At 43.1% G+C, this 20,518-nt stretch overlaps 1 protein-coding gene across 1 annotated transcript in view; it reads left to right on the forward strand.

The window, feature by feature from the left end:
* The first annotated feature begins 1,033 nt into the window (after window positions 1-1,033).
* Window positions 1,034-20,518, forward strand: part of Metap1 (methionyl aminopeptidase 1) — a 35,844-nt gene continuing 16,359 nt past the window's right edge. The window contains exons 1-3 of the mRNA XM_070022316.1: window positions 1,034-1,204; window positions 15,334-15,385; window positions 17,902-18,014. Of these exons, the coding sequence (XP_069878417.1) occupies window positions 1,091-1,204; window positions 15,334-15,385; window positions 17,902-18,014 (279 nt within the window). The 5' untranslated portion in view covers window positions 1,034-1,090. The remainder of the gene's footprint in view (window positions 1,205-15,333; window positions 15,386-17,901; window positions 18,015-20,518) is intronic.

Consider the following 20,518-nt stretch of genomic DNA (forward strand, 5'->3'; position numbering starts at 1 on the left):
ATAACACATGTACAGTGATGTTATTTTGTTTTTTCCATATATGTATGCATTGTCATTATTTGATTTTATTACTTGTATGTAAGGCTCCTACAGTAAAATCTGGACTAGTAGCGATGGAAAGGTTTTAAACAACATATAACCAGGTAACAAAATTCACAGTACTTAGATGATCAACAAATAGCTGTTTCTCCCTTCCCCACTGACAGAAGGTATTAAGGAAGGTTGAAACATGGCAGCTCGGCACGTAATTGATTCAGGCAACAGGTTTGCATCTGACAAGCCCTGCAGTTTTCCAACTTGACATTTCATCGTGAGCACCCATCCTTCCTGGTTGCCCCTTCGTCAAATGGGAACGCACAAGGACTATCTGTGCGGGGATTTCGCATTTAATTGGCACCTACGATTCCTCGCCGGGTAGGATCTGAATGGCGGGGCGTGAAACAAACAAGCAAACAGGAACCGGGCTCGGGGGAGGACGCGTGGACTCCCAGTTCACCGGGCCATTGAAGCTCTGGTTCTCCTTTTTTGTGAATGGGCGGTGGCCATTAAGGCCCTACTCGTGAGAAACAGAACTTGGAGGAGGGAATGACTTTCCTTGGGGCGGAGGCCTGTAGGCACGCGGCGGAGCCCCACGTCCATTCCGGCCGCCCTGTGTGCAAGCGGGTCGTGCAGGATCCCGGGCCTACATCGCCTCGATCCCCGAGGTCGCGCAATTGCCCAGCGGGGTGGAGCTCGGGCCCCGGGGCTCCTCGCGCGCGCGGCCCCCACGTGCGCGGCCCCCACGTGCGCAGACACTGCAGGGCGGGGCTCCCGGGAGGAGGGAGGCGTGGTCTTGCGGAAGGGGCGTGGCCACCGCGGAGCGCGAGGGGCGTGGCGTGGGCGTGGCGCGCTGCGCGGCCGGCGGGTCTCGCGCTCCTCGCCCCTTCCGCGCCAGAGCCCGCGGCGGCCGGGGCTCCTCCCCCCCGGCTCGGTTTCTCTCCCCTCCCCTCTCCACCCCTCCGCCCGCCCGTTCCTCCGTCCCTCCCTCCCTCCCGTCCGTCCCTCCCTCCTCCTCTTCCTCGGTGAGGCGCTCCTCCGGCAGGCAGGCAGCATGGCGGCCGTGGAGACGCGGGTGTGCGAGACGGACGGCTGCAGCCGGGAGGCCAAGCTCCAGTGTCCCACCTGCATCAAGCTGGGCATCCAGGGCTCGTACTTCTGCTCGCAGGTAGACGCCCGCGCCCCGCGGCCCCCCGCGGCGGCCGGGGCCCTCCCCTCTCCCCCCTCCCTCCCTCCCTCCCTCCTCGCGGCCCTCTGGACTCGCTCCTCCCCCCCCAGCCCCCACGCGCGGTGCCGCCGCCCCCTCGGGCCTCGCCAGGCCCCGGCCCGCGCGCCGCGCTCGCGGGGACGCGCCGGCGGGGACGGAGGTGAGGCCCGCGCGGCCCGGCCCGACCCGGCCCGACCCGGCCCATCGAGGCGGAAGCGGCTTGGCCGCCCGCGGGCCCCGCGTCGCCCTCGGGTGGCGACCCCGCATCCTCCCCGGCGGGAGCTGCCAGGTGTGCGGGGCGGGGGCGGGGGGACGGGGCGATCCGCCGCAGGTAGGGACGTCCGGGAAAGGGCCGTCCCGCTGGCCGTCCCCGGAAGCTTGGAGGCCGGGCTGTCATCCTGCTGGGGTGGCTGGCCTGGGGGGGGGGGAAACTGCGGGGTCCAGCCCGGCTCCTTTTGTGTTTTATTTCCTACGGGGTCTTGACAGTTCAGCAACTTGGAAGGTGGGGGTGGGGGGGGGAGACTGTGCAGTTCATTCATTCCTAAGACCCCCCCCCCCAGCGTGAGGGATGAATCGCTTTTTCTCTGTGTGAGTGGATGGCCCACGGAGTGAGGACAGGTCGGTGCAGGTAACGACCCTGCTAGACGGTGGTGTATCTCAGTTAAGTTCTGGGCAGTGGAACGAAGTCAGCATTGACTGGGTCCCGATGGAAGCGGGTGTTCCGTGTTCGTCCTTACTGAAGAGTGTACTGCTGTTCCCGCGGCATTTTGAGGCTGAGAATAACTTGCTGGGATAGCTTGGCTTTCCCTTCTAGCCCAGGTTTGTGGAAGAGAAGCACACGAATACACTGAGGTGGTGGTGTCCTGGGGGGGAGAAAAGCAAATGAGAGTCCCAAGGCTTTGTCCTAGAGTTACCCTTGCTAATTTCCTGTGACATCCCGAATTAGTGAAGTTACTTGATCTCTGTGAGTCCCATGTTGCCTTGTACAGAAAGGAATGGTAGTCTCCTTGTGAATTTCATAAGGTTGCTCAGAGACTCAAATGATCTGTGACTCCAAAGTGCTGTACATGATAAAGTCTCCCCCCCCCCACTTTTCCTGAAGACGCTAGTATAATTTAAAATTGCCATGTATATAAAGATGAATAAAGTTGAGTGCTGGTGGCTCATGCCTGTAATCCTAGCTACTTAGGAAGCTAGATTTGAGGATTTCTATTAAAGCCAGCCTGAGCAGGAAAGTCCCTAATAGTCTTATCTCTAGTTAGCCAGCAAAAAGCTGGAAATGGAGTGGTGGCTCAATGGTAGAGCACCAGCCTTGAATTAAAAAAAAAGCAAACACAAAAAAAAAATCTCAGGGGCAGTGCCTAGGTCCTGAGTTCAAGCCCCAGGACCAGCTCAAAAAGAAGGGGAATGAACAAGAATGAAAACAAATATTAAAACAGATGCATATATTTTCAAATATAAAATTTATGACAAAGCATGTATACAAATAAACATGTAAATAGAAGCCTTAAGGTCAAAGCACTTGTAGACAAGCCATTGCAACAGACCTTAGCTGTTTTATAGGTCTTCTTTTCAGATAGGATATGACTCTTGACCTTGTTGGTATCATTTGGAAAAAGTTCTACTTGGGGAAAGCTCTGTTGCTTGATCTAAAAATAGCAGTGGGGCTCCTCCACATGCAAAACTCGGTGCAAATTTCTTGGATTCTTTTATCGGTTGTGGGGCTTGAACTCTGGGCATGGGCGCTGTCTCTGAGCTCTTCAGCTCAAGGCTAGTGCTCTACTACCATTTGAACCACAGCACCACTTCCGGTTTTCTGAGTAGTTGATTGGAGGTAAGAGTCTCACGGCCTTTCCTGCCCAGGCTGGCTTTGAACCTCTATCCTCAAATCTCAGCCTCCTGAGTAGCTAGGATTATCAGCGTGAGCCACTGGCACCCAGCTTTTTTGGATTCTTTAACATTTTTCATTTCTAGTTTGTTGAGTTCCTGTGAAACATAGACTTAGAAGGTAATTTGCTTGTGAAAATTGTGCACCATCTAAGTAGAAGAAGTTGCTTCACGTTGAAAAGTTGATGTCATTGCTGAGTGTAGTAAACATACCTGTAACCTCAGCATTTGGGAGGCCAAGGCAGGAGGATTGGGAGTTTGAGGTCAGCTTGGGCTACCTAGTGACTAGGGTGTAACAAGTCAGTCTAAAAAAAAAAGAATGCATGCATTAATATTTACTAACACTTTTCTGTTAAAATTTGTTAGAGGTACTAATGAGGAGACTATGATCAAGCTTGTGTGACAGTTCAGTTATGAGGACATGGTAAGAACATGGAATCATTGGAGCTTGTAGAAAAGTACAGACACTTTTTGTAAAAACACTCAGGCTTTATTAATATGGTAGGGTTTGTGGGTACTCCATGATGGTTCTGTAGATGTGTTTCTGGTACCACTGTTAGATCTGAAGTTGGACATACCCAGCAATCGTACAACCACCTCCTATGGTCAGTTAGTAAGATCTGTCATTGAGTCAGGTGTCTCAATTTCCTCTCAATTTTTCCACTGATATTAATCACCTTGTAAACTTATAAGAAACCTAGAAGAAACTGATCAGTAGACCTTTTGTTCAGAAGTTCTTTTGCCTCACTCTGAGAATGATTATCCCTAACACAGAGTTCCCATTGCTCTCAGGATATTATACAGTACAGTACCTCCTCTTAGTTTGGCCTTACTCTCTTGCTCATAGGCTATGTTTGTTTCTTTTCCCTCTTCAGAATGTCATCTGCAGTCACAGCTGTTGTTTCAGTCCCAGTTAGAGACCTTCATCAAGTCACTGTTTTCCTCAGCCTCTCAGATGAGTGTTGTTCCTTGTGCTTCTCACATCCCTCATTTCAGAAGGGCTTTCTCCCACTCTCCTTCCTCTGCTCCTAGTATCTGGCCACCTTGTCTTTGGAAAGAAACAGAAGGAAACTACAAGGGACATTTTTGTAACACCATAACTGAAGTAAGCCTTTCTCAGTCATTCTGTTACACCATCCTGTTTATTTTCAGGCTGGGTGTATTTGCAGAATTTCTAGGTTGGTATTAGTAACTTTGGAAGGAGTGAGGTATATCTGCATAGGTGAGCACATACCCTCCGAAAGTATTACCTTTCCTAGGAGAAGCAGTGGCAGCTCCTGCTTGTGTATCAATGAGTCTGTAGCATTACTAGCAAACCCTTTTAGGTAGATGTAAGGCTGGGATGCATTCATTGTAAATTGGAGTGGAATGGAATGTAAATATGATGATAACCCTTTCTATTTGATCCGGAACCTCTCCTGACCTCACAGTTTTTAACACAAGGCATTCTTCTAGGGGCAGGTAGTACTCCCAGACCAACAATTAGAAGTCCTTTTAGGACTGGGAGTGTGGCTTAGGCAGTAGAACACTTCCTAGCAGGAGAGCAGAGTTCAGTCCCCTTTACCACACAAACAAGCTACCAAGTCTTTTTTTTTTTTTTTTTTAATTTCTTTAATACTTTCACTTTACAATGAAGGAAAACAAAATTGAGAAATTTAACTCTCTGGGCTGGGAATGTGGCTTAGTGGTAACATGCTTGCCTAGTATGTATGAAGCCCTGGGTTCAATTCCTTAGTCTACATAAACAGGAAAAGCTGGAGGTGGTGCTTTGTGCTTTTGCTTGAAGCAAAAGAAGCTCAGGGACAGTGCCCAGACCCTGAGTTCAAGCCCCAGGACTGGCAAAAAAGAAAACAAAAAAAAAAAAAAAAAAAGAAAAAAGAAATATTAACTCCCCTGCTAATAAGTGACCAAGCGAAGGTAAAAATGTGACATCTAAGTCCATGATTTTAGCTACTTCTCATTCTTAGTTTTGAAATTGTATTATGATGAGTTGTCCTAGGTAGTTAGTAGGTAGGGCTTTTGTGTGTGTGTGTGTATGTGTGTGTGCTAGTATTGGAGCTTGAACTCTGTCAGGGTACTTAGGTTCTTGCTTAACTTTCTGGCTCAAGGCTGATGGTCTACCACTTGCTGGCTTTTTGCTAGTTAGTTGGATATAGATTATCTCACAGATGCCTGCTCAGACTTCAAATCTTGATCCTCAGATCTCACTCAGATCTTGGCTTCCTGAGTACCTGAGTAGGATTATAGGCATGAGCCACCCTGGTGCCTGACAGGCAGTTGTTTTCTTTCTTTCTTTCTTTTCTTTCTTTCTTTCTTTCTTTCTTTCTTTCTTTCTTTCTTTCTTTCTTTCTTTCTTTCTTTCTCTCTCTCTCTCTCTCTCTCTCTCTCTCTCTCTCTCTCTCTCTCCCTCTCTCTCGTAACATTAAAAAGTGAGAAGAAGCTGGATGTCAGTGGATCATGCCTGTAATCCTAACTGCTCAAGAAGCTGAGATCTGAGGATCACAGTTTGAAGCCATCCAGGGCAGAAAGTCTGTGAGACTCTTATCTCTAATCAACTACTCAGAAAAAGCTGGAAGTCATTCTGAGGCTCAGGTAGTAAAGTGCTAGCCTTGAGCAGCACAAAAAGGCTCAGGGATAATTCCCAGTCCCTGAGTTCAAGCTCCAGGACAGGCAAAAAGAAAAGAAAAGAAAAGAAAAAGTTGAGTAGAGATGTCTGTGTCTATGTGTGTTGGTCCTGGGGCTTAAACTCAGGCTTTAGCATTGTCTCTGAGCTTTTGTGCTCAAGGATCACTTTGAGCCACAGCTCTATTTCCAACTTTCTGGTAGTAAATTAAAGGTAAGAGTCTCTTCAACTTTCTTGCCCGGGCTGGCTTTGAACTTTGATCCTCAGATCTCAGCCTCCTTTGTAGCTAGGATTATAGGCATGAACCACTGGTAACCCGATAGGATACTTACCTATATTTTTTGTATAACACTTTAAATGCTGCTTTTACCTTGCTTTTCTCTTATAATTCTACATACTCTTTTGAGATTTAAATTGGTAAACTTCCATATTCTCATAATGAGTCATTTGGAATAGGATTATGAGTTTATTTATATGCCAGTCCTGAACCTTGAAGGCCTAGGCACTGTCCATTAGCCTTTTTTTTCTTTGTTGCTATGGGCTAACACAACCTCTTGAGCCATACCTCCACTTTTGCTTTTTAGTGGTTATTTGGAGATAAGAGTCTCAGACTTTTCTGCCCAATTTGGCTTTGAGTGGTGATCTTCAGATCTTAGCCTCCTGTGTAGCTAAGAATACAGAGGTGAGACACCTGTGTCGGGCTAAGGATTGCTTTTCATTTAATGAAATAATGTATCTGCCTTTGAAGCATTAAGAAGATGATGGGTGATGAAAAGTCTTTCACTGATATAACCTATTTAGAAAAGTTTTATAAATAGGCAAGATCATGAAATAAGACATCTCATTTTGCACAGTTAAAAAAATTAAATGATGGTTCAGTTTCATTAATTAGATTGTAAGTACAATATATCTTGAACAGTGTCACCCCTTCCATCTTTCTCCCCCAGCTTTCCCCTTCAAGTTATGTAGTTCAGTTTTTATATATAACAAGGGCATTTACTCACCTTCCTTTTGTGTACACAGTTTCAATATGCAAGAATTTAGTCACTGTCATTTAGTTATACAAAGTTCCCTAAGGACACAGTTTATATTGCGGTGGTACAGTAATCAAGTGCAGATGTGACTGCTCCTAGAGATCATCAGGTCAGTACAGATGTGCAGGCTGACCAGTGATTGGCTTCTGTACTACTGCCAAAGCCCGGCTGTGGTTATCACTGCCTTAACCTGTATTTCACATGCCAACAGCAAAGGGTGGGGTTATGTTGTCTTGTTTCCTATTTTTTTTTTTTTTGGTCGGTTGTTGGGCCTGAACTCTGGGCCTGGGCGCTGTCCCTCAGCTATTCAGCTCAAGGCTAGCACCCTACCACTTGAGCCACAGCGCCACTTCTGGCTTTTTCTGCCTATGTAGTACTGAGGAATCAAACCCAGGGCCTCATACATGCAGGGCAAGCACTCTACCACTGAGCCATCTTCCCAGCCCCTTGTTTCCTATTCTTAAACTCAGGCACATTTTAATAAAAATAGATAATCCAAAGAAGGATCTGACCAACAAAGAAAGGATAAATGATACGCTGACAGTGCAATTTAAATATAAGTGGAGTTGTAGAAGAAATGTGTGGAGATGGCCATGGGAGCATTGTCATTGCAGGCTCTCTAGGAGAAGCTGGGGGCAGGAACCTTTTGACATAATGAGGAGAGTGCTGTCAGTGATGGTGTGGTGATGCTCCAAGGAAGTAATGGCATGGAAACTTGCCCCTGAAGGGACTTGTGGAAGAATTGAAGGTACAAAGGATGACGTTTGGGGGCCACTTCAAAGGGGTGCTACAGTTGGACAAGCATAAAACTGATACCTGCTGTTTCGTACGTTAGCAATGAGAAGGTGGCAGTCTCTGTCCAAATGTGTCTATAAATTCTATGAATTTTAAAACGAAGAAATGAAACATGTTAAGCTGGGCACAGTGTCCTGTAATGTCAGCATTTGGGAATCTGAGGCATGAGAAAAGAGAGTTTGAGATCAGTCAGTGCTGAATAATAAGTTCAAGGTCAGCCTTAGCAAAATAGCATGACTAGTACCTCAACCTAAACAAATGAACAAAAAACCCACTCTATTTGTAATTTTGTTTTTACTAGACACTATTAGTTCTATTTTTCCATTTCCTGGTAACAACTGTGAGAGAGTTCTAATGCCTTGACAGAAGTTTTAAAGATAATGGCATAATTACAAGTGTGTTACTGATTGTGAAGATCACTTTGCATAGCAGGGGCAGTTTACATGATTAGTTTTGTGGCTCCACAAAGCAGTAGCAGTCTGTATGCAAAGCTCAGTCTATGTAGATCTTGAGACTATTTTGTGGACTATGTATTTTATTTGGGAAAAAAAGAAAGAGTTTTAACTTTGGGTCTATGGACAGAGATCAGCGATGCCATGAGCTGAAGTCTGTGTAGGTTCTTCTTGGTTCGAAACCTTTTGGTGGCTGTTGGCTCTCTGTTGTTTTCTAGAATATACTGATGCTTATGATCTGATCCCCTGCTGATATCTTTAGCTTTGGTCTTGTACCTCTTTTCATAGCACTGTGTGGTTTTTCTTTTAAACCTTTATAACTTAAATTCTGTAATCAGTCATATAATGGATAAGAACCTGCCTATCTTCACTGCTGCATGTCTACCTACTAGCACAGTATTCTTGGTAATAACATGCATTAATTTATGTGAAAGAATAAACAGAATTGTATGTACTTGTTATTTGTGCATGGACTGTGTGTGTGTGTGTTTTGTAGAGGGGATTGCTTCCCTAAGATTCTTGAAGGATTTAGTGATCAAAAAAGTTAAGAATTGTGGCTGGGTGGGGTGGCGGATGCCTGTAATCCCACTATTCAGGAAGTAGAATTTTGTATGGGGCCAGTCTGAACAAAAAAAGTTAGCAAGACCCCAACTCAGTCAATAAATTGGGTGTGGGGTGGTACAAGCACATGATCTCAGTTCTATGAAAGGTTGTAAGTAGAAGGTTTGTGGTCTGCGGCCAGTTCCAGGCAAAAATATAAGTCCCTACTTGAAAAATAATTAAAGCAAAAAAGGGATGGGAGTGTGGGTAAATTTGTAGAGTACCTGCTTAGCTAGCAAGCTTGAGACCCAGAGTTCAAACCCTAGTATTGTTTGTCAGAAAAATGAGAATTAGGTTATATGAACTGTGACACAGATACACAGTGTAGATGGAGTTAAGATGTTAATCTTTCCAGTCTCAAATTGCATTCCAGTGTCTGCACATATAAGGTATTGATTGCCATGAGCAAACCTTCCAAAAATACATTGTCTTTAGACCATGGAATTCATGTACAAATGGTCACCTGTGGTAGATTAGGCTAGCATGATGTGTCCCTATCTATGGTTCCATTAGCTCTGGCAGTGGGTAGAGCTGTTGCATGAGGATTGGCAAGTTGGCAGACTTCATCTTTTAGAAAGCAACTTTTAAAGAGTTGCATTATCATTTTAAAACTATGTATTGATTTTGATTAGATGCAAGTTCTTGTTTTATAGTACTTGTTTAAGATGGTGAGCTTACTCATGTGTTTTAAAGTATATTTTATGCTGTATTGAATTTTAATTTACAGTGAAATCGTTCAAATATTTCCTGATTTGGTCTATAATCCTTGACTTAATATTATCGAGGCAGAGTGTATATATAGTTCATTAATTTTTTCAATGTTATTTCCCCTTAGATGAAAATACTTCACAATCTAATCACTTACTTTCTAAGTCACAAAGACCTTTGTCTATGCCTTCCTTCCAGTCTTTCAAGAGCTGCCTTGCTGTGTTCAGGTCCATCCACACACGCTCCTACAGTTGTACACTTCTCCTGGTACTTTAAAGTATATTGCCATTTTTCTCTGAAGGTTTTATTACATCATTTGTTCATCCCTGGTTAAATGAAATCTCATTTTGCTGGTCTTGGGGTAGGTGATTGATTTTTTTTTTTTAAATCCTTCTTGTGGACTCTTTCAGTTTGGAAACTCCTGTTTCTGTCAGCTCCCTCTTTCATCCTTCCTCTACATTCTCTTTTCTTCTTTAAAATAATTGCTTTTCTTCTTAAACTTAGGGCTTTGTGCTAGGTTAGCTTGCTTGCTTGGCTTGCACTCTGTTACTTATGCCACACTTTTAGCCATGACTATTTTTTTTTTTTTTTGGCTAGTTATTTTGGAAGTGGAATCTCCTGGGTTTTTTAGTCTGAACTGGCTTCAAATTTCTGTCCCTAGATCTCAGCCTTCTGAGTAGCTAGGATTATAGACACAAGCCACCAGCGTCCAGCTTCTGATCATTTAAAAAAAAAAAAAACAACTTTCATTATTTAAATGTTAAACTTGCTGGCTAATCTCATATTATCTCCAGTTGTTTTGTATTTTTTTCTTGGTGATGCAGGGATTGGAACTAGGGCATTGTGCTTGCTGGACAAGTGTTGTGCCTCTTGAACCACTCTTCTTACTTTGGTTATTTTTCAGATAGAGTCTTACGATTTTGCCTGTACTGCCTGGACCTTAGTCCTGAGATCATAGATGTGAAACAACATGTGTAACCTTCTAACCATGTTGAGAATGGGATCTTGCTAACTTTTTACCTGGATTGGCTCTGAACTATGATCCTCAGATCTCAACCTCCTAAGTAGCTAGGATTACAGGTGTGAGCCACTGTACCCAACCACTTGTTATGTCATTTGCTCCACTTTTGGGGAGATTTCCCTAGCTTTATTTGTAGTATTCACTAGAGATGGTACATCTAACATTCTGCCATGGTGGGACTTTGCCCCTGGGTCTAGCAGATTTTTAGGTTTCTAAAATGAGATCTGAACTAGATTCTAGAACCTGCTTTTCTCTTCACTGTCTTCCTTTACCCGTCCACTTTCTATTCTTTGTTGAGACTTAGTGGCATAAATAACTCTGCTATAGACTAGACTGTAAGACAGAAACAAGTACAACTCCATGACATTTATGGAAAGGAAGAGAAGAAGTTGACATTGCTGTATGAAGTTATGTGTCTCAAAGTAAGCTGTGTTTGTCCTCCCTGCTTAACTGTGACCACGAATAATGAGGAGTAACTCCATAACCAGTGCATGTGAGCAAAGAAAGCTTCAGGAATGCAGTCATTTGTCTTTTACCCAGTTGCAATGTAGTTATTAGAGTCATTTTTCTGGTGTGCCCTGATGTCTTGTTAACAAGTTGCTCTGTAAGTTTTCTGTGACTACAGTAACAAATTACCACAAACTAGGAGTTTATTAGATGGTGTAAAACCAACAAAAATATGCTACCACAAGTTCTGGAGGCCAGAAGTCCAAAATTTGTCCCTCCCTCTTCCGCCTCTCCTTTTCTCCCTCTCTCCTTCCCTCCCTTCCCCCCCAATCTCACATTTATTTATTTATTTATGCATTTATTTATGTATTTATTTAGTTAGTTGTGGGGCTTGAACTGAGGGCCTGGGCACTGTCCCTGAGTAAAGAACCACAATGCCACTTCCAGTTTTCTAATGGAGATGAGTCTCATGGACTTTCCTGACTGGGCTGGCTTTGAACCATGATCTTCAGATCTAAGCCTCCTGAGTCTCTAGGATTACAGGCGTGAGCCACCAGTGCCCAACTCATCCTTATTTTTTTTATTTTTTTTATTTTTTTATTTTTGGTTGGTCGTGGGGCTTGACCTCTAGGTCTGGGTGCTGAGTCCCTGAGCTCTTCAGCTCAAGGCTAGTACTCTGTCCCTTGAGCCACAGTGCCACGTCTGGTTTTCTGGTGGTTAATTGGAGGTCAGCGTCTCACAGACTTTCCTGCCCAGGTTGGCTTTGAACTGTGATCCTCAGATCTCAGCCTCCTGAGTAGCTAGGATTACAGGCATTTGCCAGTGGCACTCGGGCTCTCATCCTTATATTTAAGACAGGGTCTTCTGTGTAGCCTGGGAGGCCCAGGCTATTCTCAAACTTTTTGTTACTCCTGCCTCAGCTTTCTGAGTGCTGGGATTATGGGCAGGGACCATTATGTTTGGCTCCAAAGTCAGTTTCAGTAAGCCTAAAGGAAGCATGAAGGTCAAGACTGTGTTCCCTTCAGATGGATCTCCTGAGAGTTTGTTCTTTGTTTTGTCTAACCTCTGGTGGCTGCCAGCATTCCTTGACTGTGGTTTAGCACTCCAATCTTTACCTCACAGGTCGTGTTATCTTCTCCTCTGGTATGTGCATAGTCTACCTCAGTGTCTTTTCTAACTAAGTGGTATTTAGGGCCCACCTGGACATGCTAGAATAACCTAACACAGAATTCTTAATGTAGTCATAACTGCAAAGAACGGTTTTTCCAAATCAAGTAACCTGTACAGTTCCAGGAGAGTAGAACTTGGTATCTTTGGGTGGCTGTTATTTAGCCTGCTTACCATTATTATTGCTGTCCTTACAGTCTTCTTTGGTTGGTCTAATACCAAACAGATAAATGACAGAGTTATTTCTGCTGCTTTTTGGACTTTTACTGTTCATGGATTTTCTAATTTAATATATTGTCCCCATATAAAAGTGTTTTCTTCTGATGTCTTTGCTTTTATGTTTTGGTGACATTGGGTCTGGACAGGGACATGTTGGGACAGAATCTGTAGGTACATAGATGTCACAAGAGGCCAAGCTTCCTAAGGTGTACGTTGCCTGCCACATCACCTGAGACAGTATCTCAGGGACTGGAGCATGAAGCAGAAAGACAGCAAAGAGTAGAACCTGAACGTCAGTTTCCTAAGAAGATTCCAGAAGCCCCATCCAACAACAGCTTAGTTTTTGTTTGTCCAACTGGATTGCATGACCACAGGTATCCAGGAGGCTGGGAATATTTTGAACTGGGCTCTCAACTATAACATAGCGTTATTACTGTTCAGAAAGAGACAGTGACAGCAGTACACAGTCTGCACAGAAGGTAATAGGGACAAGGGTCACATCTCCATCTCCATCTACAACAGAAAGCAGACTTCTATGCATATGGTTAACATCATCTGCCTTTCTTCTTTGGTACTGGGATGTGTTCAGTTTCTGTAATGATAGACATTGGGCTGGCCCTGACTCCATGCCATGCATAGTGTGATGTTTCTGACAATGACAGGTCCTGTATACAATGGCCCATATCTTGTAGCCTGGGAAATGTAATCAGACTGTACCCCTCCACCCCCACCCCCCCCCATCAAGCAACACACAACTGTGTTAACCCTGTTAACTGCCTTGTATAAGTTACTTACATTATCTCATTTAATCTGCTACTGTAGAAGTTATTTTTTTTGTTATGTTAATTTGACAAGATACCTTGAGAGAAACAACTTAAGGAGGAAGAGAGTTATTTTGGCCCTTGGGTTTCAGAGGTTCCATTTCATGGTCTGTTGGCTCCTTTACTTTGGGTGGGTAGGGACTGGGACAAGATACCTCCTTCGAGATAGGTATGGCCCTCCCCTCTCCCCTGGGACCTACTTCCTCTAGCCAGGCTTTTCCTTCTAATGGCCCATTCATTGTGAACACAGCAGCAGAAATATCCATTGATAAAGTTACTGTCTGCAAATCCCTATCACTTCTCTGTGACTGTGGATCCACCAACTGAGACCAAGCCTTTGACACATGAATCCCTTAGGGAACACTTCCTGCTCAAGCCCTAACAGCCCTATTAACCTTGTGGAGATGAGAGTCCCACGTTAGAAGTGACAGCAATCTCATTTCATAGGTGTGGCAACAGGATCCCTGAGAATGGATGTTATTATTTCCTAAAATTGAAGGGGCTGCTTAATCAGATCCATGCATTCTAGTTCTGTGTCTGGACCTCGATTATTGCTTTGAATATTGTGTGTGTGTACATGGGGCACAGCAAAGCCACGGGAAGGCATGACTTTTAGTCAGGTCATCTTGGGTTACAGCCCCCCTTTGGCCAGTTACAGTTTCTTTATGTGATGTAGATGAGCTACCATGCTGTCTGAGCTTCAGTTTTTGTCATTTTTGAAATGGGATGTTATATCACTCTTGATAGATTTTGTGAGGATTAGAGGAGAATGTAGGTAATAACTGTTATCATTTTCATCATTGTGGTTTAACAGGTTTATTCTGAACAAATTAATAATATCAGAGAAACCACTTTTTTCCCACCTTAGTGATTGGTTGTAATCTCTGTCTTTTGTGCTAGAGTCTTTAGTTTTCTGACAATGGGGTTGGGAGGAACCAATCTTTTCATCAGTTTTACAGTTTGATGACAGGGATGAGCTATTTTATCTCCTGTATTTTCTATAGCTGCCATGACTGGTTGTCACAACTTGGTGACTTAAAAGAACACAAGTTTATTATCTCAACAGTTTGGGTCAAGGTCCCTGGAAATGGAAGGAGAGAAAGAGGGAGGGACCAATACAGGAAGAGGGAGGGAAGAATAGGAAGGAGGAGAGGGAAGGAAGGAGGAAAGGAGGAATAAACCAATTTGGTAGGGTAGAAGTCTGCCACAGATTTCAGGGCTGAAGCCTTTCTGTGTTCCTCTTTGTACCTAAGGGTTTGTCCTTTTCTCTGTCTTTTTCAGTTTCTGGAGGCTTTGAACAGTTTTCGCTGTTACTTTTTATTGCAGTCATAGTTTCCTAAGTGACACACCTTGTCTCTAGTTATTTGTCAGCCAAACAGAGGTGCCAAAGCCTCACCGTGTTTGTGTTCTAGGCCCATTACATCCAGGTGCTACTGATTGTGTGCATGACTGACTGAAGAACTGCTACTCTACATAATGAAAGAATCTTTAAAATGTTACTTATTTTTTCCAGTATCTGATGGGGAGTGACTGATTAATGGGTCTTTTTACATACTCGAAAATAATTTGGTGAAATAAAATTTCATTATGACCATGACAACTATTCAACCTAAGGGATAATTAATTTTTTTCTTCTTTGATATAAAGTTTAGCTGTGTGTAGTATGCAGTGTGTGTGTGTGTGTGTGTGTGTGTGTGTGTGTGTGTGTGTGTGTGTGTGTGTGCGTGTGCGCATACTAGGTAAGCAGTTTACCTCTAAATTATGCCCTTTTTGCCTTTAGAAGAGAAGTTTTAAAAAGGGCCCATTTCTATATTTTTTTCAAAATTTTTAGTTTTTTTTTTTTTTTTTTGCAAATAAAGCTTGCAATAACTATTTCCTGCATTTAACATTCTTTAAAATTAATGCCGGGCACAGGTGGCTCATGCCTGTAATCCTAACTACTTGGGGCTGAGATCTGAGGATCTTGGTTCAAAGCCAGCCTGGGCAGGAAAGTCTGTGAGCCTCGTCTCTCCAATTAACCACCAGAAAACTGGAAGTGGTGCTGTGGCTGAAGTGGTAGAGCACTAGCTTTGAGCTGAATTGCTGAGGGATAGCGCCCAGGCCCAGAGTTCAAGTCCCACAACCAAAAACAAAAAGAAAACAAAAGAAAAAAATTTTTTTTCTAATTAAGAGTGTTGCTGTATAGCTCAAGTGGTAATTATTTGGCTAGCAAGTATTAGGCCCTGAGTTCAAACCCCAGCACCAACCATACCACCTCCAAAAGAAACATTTCTAGTTAAAGTGGCTTGATACTAATTTTCTTGTTTGTTCTTCTAGGAATGTTTTAAAGGGAGTTGGGCCACTCACAAGTTACTACATAAGAAAGCAAGTAAGTAAAACACTTCTTTAGACACTTTGTCTTAGAAGTGACTTTGTACCAGGAGATGGGAATTCTCTATGTTCTGAATGTCTATGTTTGAATGTTTGTTTACCTATGGTGAAGAATAAAGGGGAATTATGCTAGAATAGTCTATAGAATAGGTAACCATGACTAAAATGTAGTAATATAGGTTAATCGTATTTCACGTAGGTAGCATGAAACATGAGTAGTGGTTGACAAGTATCCATAGTCTTTTTACCCTCTTGTCTTTGTTGGAAGTATTACCATATCATAGGCTGAAGACACATGAACTCTGACTCATTTAGACAGATTCCTTTTGCATTTGCTTGGTTTCAGTTTACACTGCCTTTTCTACTCAAGGTTTATTATAGTCAGGCTTCTATGTTTTATGATTCTACATCTGTGAATACCATAGCCACAGATTCATGCAACTGTGTTTGAAAACGGTTTTCATCTCTACTGAGTGGGTACAAACTTTTTCTTATCCTTGTTTCCTAGACCATACAGAATACCCACAGTTCCCATAGACCTTACATGATTTTAGGGACTACACATAATCTGGAAATGAAATGTGTGGGAAAGATGTACATAAGTGCCTGCAAATGCTTGGGTTTACAAGGGAGGTCTTGGTGCCAGTTTCCTGGGGTACTATGGGATGAATGTACTTTCTTCTGGGATCTTCAGGTTATTTCTTGCAGTGTAATGTTTGGTTTTCTTTTTTGAAGTTATTTTGTGTATACCACAAGATGAAGCTATCAGCCTCTTGTTAGTGTGGCTGACTTACCACAGCTTGTTGTTACAGTCACTTGGAAACTTGACAAGGGCTTTCCATGCTGTCTGATGGGTGGAGATTTGGCAAGTAGCATAGGGTTTTTGGTTACCGACCTTGTATTCATCTTTGTATGCCCCTGTTTTAAAAAAGGTGCCTTTTCTGTGGTGGTATAAAGTGACACCTGTGTGTGATAGCAATGCTCGGTGCAGAGGAGGAGTAGTTAGAGCAAAGGAATGATTTAAGTGGAAGTTGTCAAAGCATAAAAGATAAAAGTTTGATTTCTTACTGCAAATTCCAGAGATGGGTTTTCAAGAGAGTATTTAACATTATTCATTCTTCCTTCACATGGTAATTTCTTTTTACCTGGGACAGCCTTGAACCTCCATCTTCCGAGCTACACTTCCATTTACCTGGAATTAACAGGTGGTAACCAGCATCTATGCCAAGCTGGATTCTTCTATGTAAAGGCGTAGCTTACTAGTTATATTTTACTTTGTAGATGGGAGGTGCACAGTGTGCTGACATATAATGTACCATAGAGGATCTGTTCTATGTGAAAGGATTATTAGTGCATTTCAGTAAATATACCATTAATTATTAATAGTCAACATGGTAATTTGTATATTTGTTCCCTTGAGTTTTCTACTCATTATTAAGTGACTTAGAACGAATTGTTCTTTCCTTTTTGTTTCTTTGCTGCTCCTCCTGGTTTTTCCTTCTAAAAACAAGGCACATGACCGCCATAAAATTATCAAAACAGTTTGAAATATTGACTGAAAAGTCACTAGTCAGTTAAGTGGAAATACTATTTTTTAAGATTGCTTTGGGAGAGCTTTGTTTGTTGTTTTTTTTTGGTTTTTTTTTGAGACACAGACTTAGTATATAGCCCAGACTGGACTTGGATTCACTATTTTTCTGCCCCATTTCTCAAGTGCTACGATTGCAGGCATGTGCCCACCACACTAGCTCAACTCTTTTAATAAAAGCGTAATTTATCTGTCATATCTGATTTCAGTTAGGAGTTGTACATGGAGACCTAGGTCTGTAACCACAGCACTTAAGAAGCAAAAGGATTGCTAGCCTGGGCTCCATAGTGAGACCCCAAAGATAAACAAAAAACTTAACTATTTATTGACAATTTCTGTTAGATAGGTTTTGGTAGGGCTCACATTTCAGTTTACTTATATATTTTGTGTGTATATCTGTATTTTAAAGACAGGGTCTTGCTAATGTAGCTATGGGACTAAGCCTCTGAATACTGAGATTTTAGGCATGTGCCACCATGCCTGGCTTTATGTTTGGTATTTTAAAGTTAACTTCCAGCTTGGTGCTAGTGGCTTACACCTGTAATCCTAGCTACTCAGGATGCCGAGATCTGCAGCCAATCTAGTTGTTCGTATCTGAGAGGCTTCTGGTTAATTGAAAAGTCTCAGATTAATCTCTAATTAACCAGGAAAAAGTTGGAATTAGAGGTGTGGCTCAAGTGGTAGACTGCCAAATATGAACAAAAAAACTGAGCAAAACTGTGAGGTTCCCTGGAGTTCAGAAGGTTGTGAACACAGCAGTGTGACTCTGGTTATGGTGGAGGTTTGCTAGAGTTTTGTACTGGGCATTCTGACTTCTTTTTTAACTGAGTAAGCACTAAAGGGTACTACTGTGCGGAAACTTGACTCTGAAATATACTCCTTTCTCTTCTCCCTGCTTCTCCCTGTGCCCATCTGTCCTCTCACAGAAGATGAAAAGGCCAAGAGAGAGGTATCCTCCTGGACTGTTGAAGGGGACATTAACACAGACCCATGGACAGGCTACCGCTATACTGGCAAACTCAGACCACATTACCCACTGGTGAGTAAATAAGGTAAAAGAATTTAACCTTCTTTTCAGTGTTCATTTCCTGAGAGTGGTGCTTGTAATTTGTATTTCAGTAATGAACCATATTAACAGGATTTTATTCACAAAAGAACTTGCATTCCAGCTCTTTGGCTCTGATGGTGCAGTACTTGAAAGTTTAGTAGGGTAATTAGCAGTCATGGATGAAATGGCTAGTTTTACATGAAAAGAGTAAAACCTTAAAAAAAGAGAATGGGTCAGGTGGAATAGATCTTTTCTGGTGGTAGTGTATATTACGATCACTTTCAGAATTTTTTCTTTTTTTAAGTAAATGGCTTTTCTGCCATTCCTAGCCCTTCCTGAGTTCTTGGCAGATAGGACTCAAAGGGACGTGTGTGTGTGTGTGTGTGTGTGTGTATGTGTGTGTGTGTGTGTGTGTGTGCGTGCGCTTTTCTGCCATTCCTAGCCCTTCCTGAGTTCTTGGCAGATAGGACTCAAAGGGACGTGTGTGTGTGTGTGTGTGTGTGTGTGTGTGTGTGTGTGTGTGTGTGTGTGTGTGTGTGTGTGTGTGTGTGTGTGTGTGTGTGTGTGTGTGTGTGTGTGTGTGTGTGTGTGTGTGTTCCTAGCCCTTCCTGAGTTCTTGGCAGATAGGACTCAAAGGGACGTGTGTGTGTGTGTGTGTGTGTGTGTGTGTGTGTGTGTGTGACGGGTTGAGTTCAAAGCCTTGAATTAGGCAATGCTCTAGTCTTTTTTTTTTTTTTTTTGTCAGTCGTGGGGCTTGAACTCTGGGCCTGGGCGCTGTCCCTCAGCTCTTCAGCTCAAGGCGAATGCTCTACCACTTAAGCTACAGCGCCACTTCCGGTTTTCTGGTGGTTTATTGGAGATAGGAGTCTCATGGTCTTTCCTGCCCGGGCTGTCTTTGAACCGCGATCCTCAGATCTCAGCCTCCTGAGTAGCTAGGATTACAGGCGTGAGCTAGTCTTTTTTTTTTTTTTAAGTAAAATGTGCAAAGAGGTTTTATTGTGATTTTCAGCTCATGTATATATTTGTTTATTTTGGGAGGGCAATATTGAGATGTGAACTTGGGGCCTCACAGTTGCTAGGTAAACACTTTACCACTTGTGCTGAACCGCTATCCATTTTTGCTTTAGTTACTTTTCAGATAGGATCTTGTTTTTGCCAGCTTTGGATCTCAATCTTCCTATCTCTGCTTTCTGAGTAGCTAGGATTACAGATGTGCTCCACCAGGCAGGACTTGTTCTTTTGAGATAAGATCTTATCACTCCCCTGTCCATCCTTCCCCCCCTCCCCCCAGTTTTTTTTGTGGTACTGGGGTTTGAATTGAAGAGAGTGCATTCTGCTGACACACATGCCTTCTGCCTAACACATGTACACTCTGAGTGACACAGTCATCTTCCTGCCACTTTAGATACACCCCTAGTCCTTTCTGTGCTGTTTTTCAAATAGAGTTGTGAATTTTTGACTGGGCCATACTAGACCATTATTCTCCCATTTACACTTCCTGTATAGTTGGGGTAATAGTCATGTACCACCACATTCCAGCTTTTATTGGTTGAGATGGGTTAGCTTAAACTTCTAAAAAACCTAGGCTGCCCTCAAACCCCAGTCTTCCCAATCTCCCCTTCCTATGTAGTTAGGATTACAGATTTAAGCCACTGCAGTTGGCTTTTCTCTGGCTTTCACTGTATAACCAAAGCTCATCTTGAGCTCAGCAGTCATCCTGATCCCGCCTCCCCAAAGGCTTGGGTTACAGGCATGAGCCATAACACCTGGCTTAAGAGTTTTAACATAGGAATTCACTTACATTGAAACTGGTTATCCTTAAAAATTTAAATTATTTTTCTCATGTCCGTCCTTCCTTCCTTCTTTCCTTCCTTCCTTCCTTCCTCCCTTCCTCCCTCCCTCCCTCTTTTCTTCCTTCCTTCTTTCCTTTCTTCCTTCCTTTTCTCTTTCTTTTTTCCCTCTTTTCTTTTCTTTTGTTGGTTGTGGGGCTCTGGGCTTGGTCACTGTCCCTCAGCTCTTCAGCTCAAGGCTAGCACTCTACCACTTGAGCCACAGCGCCACTTCCGGCTTTTTCTGTTTATGTGGTACTGAGGAATTGAACCCAGGGCCTCATGCATGCAAGGCAAGAACTCTACCACTGAGCTGCCTTCCCAGCCCTCTCTTTTTTATAAGTGTATAGATCTTAAACATATGAGTAACTCCCTTTAAGCTTCTCTTCCAGAGATAAGGAAAATGTTGGGGAATTTATATGTTGGTACAATATTTTATTATTGTCAGGGTACCTGTTTGGAACAACAGAGGCATGTTGTGGCCTATATACAATCTTTTTTTTTTTTTTAAATCAGTCATGGGACTTGAGTTCAAGACCTGAGCATTGTCCCTGAGCTCTTTCACTTAAGGTTAGTGCTCTACTACTTTGAGCCAAAGCTCTAGTTCCAGTTCTCTGGTGGTTAAGATAAGAGTCTCTTGGACTTTCCGACCTGGGCTGGCTTTGA

The sequence above is a fragment of the Dipodomys merriami genome, unplaced genomic scaffold, assembly GCF_024711535.1.
Source record: "Dipodomys merriami isolate MVZ:Mamm:240054 unplaced genomic scaffold, mDipMer1.0.p SCAF_15, whole genome shotgun sequence".
Classification (NCBI taxonomy): domain Eukaryota; kingdom Metazoa; phylum Chordata; class Mammalia; order Rodentia; family Heteromyidae; genus Dipodomys; species Dipodomys merriami.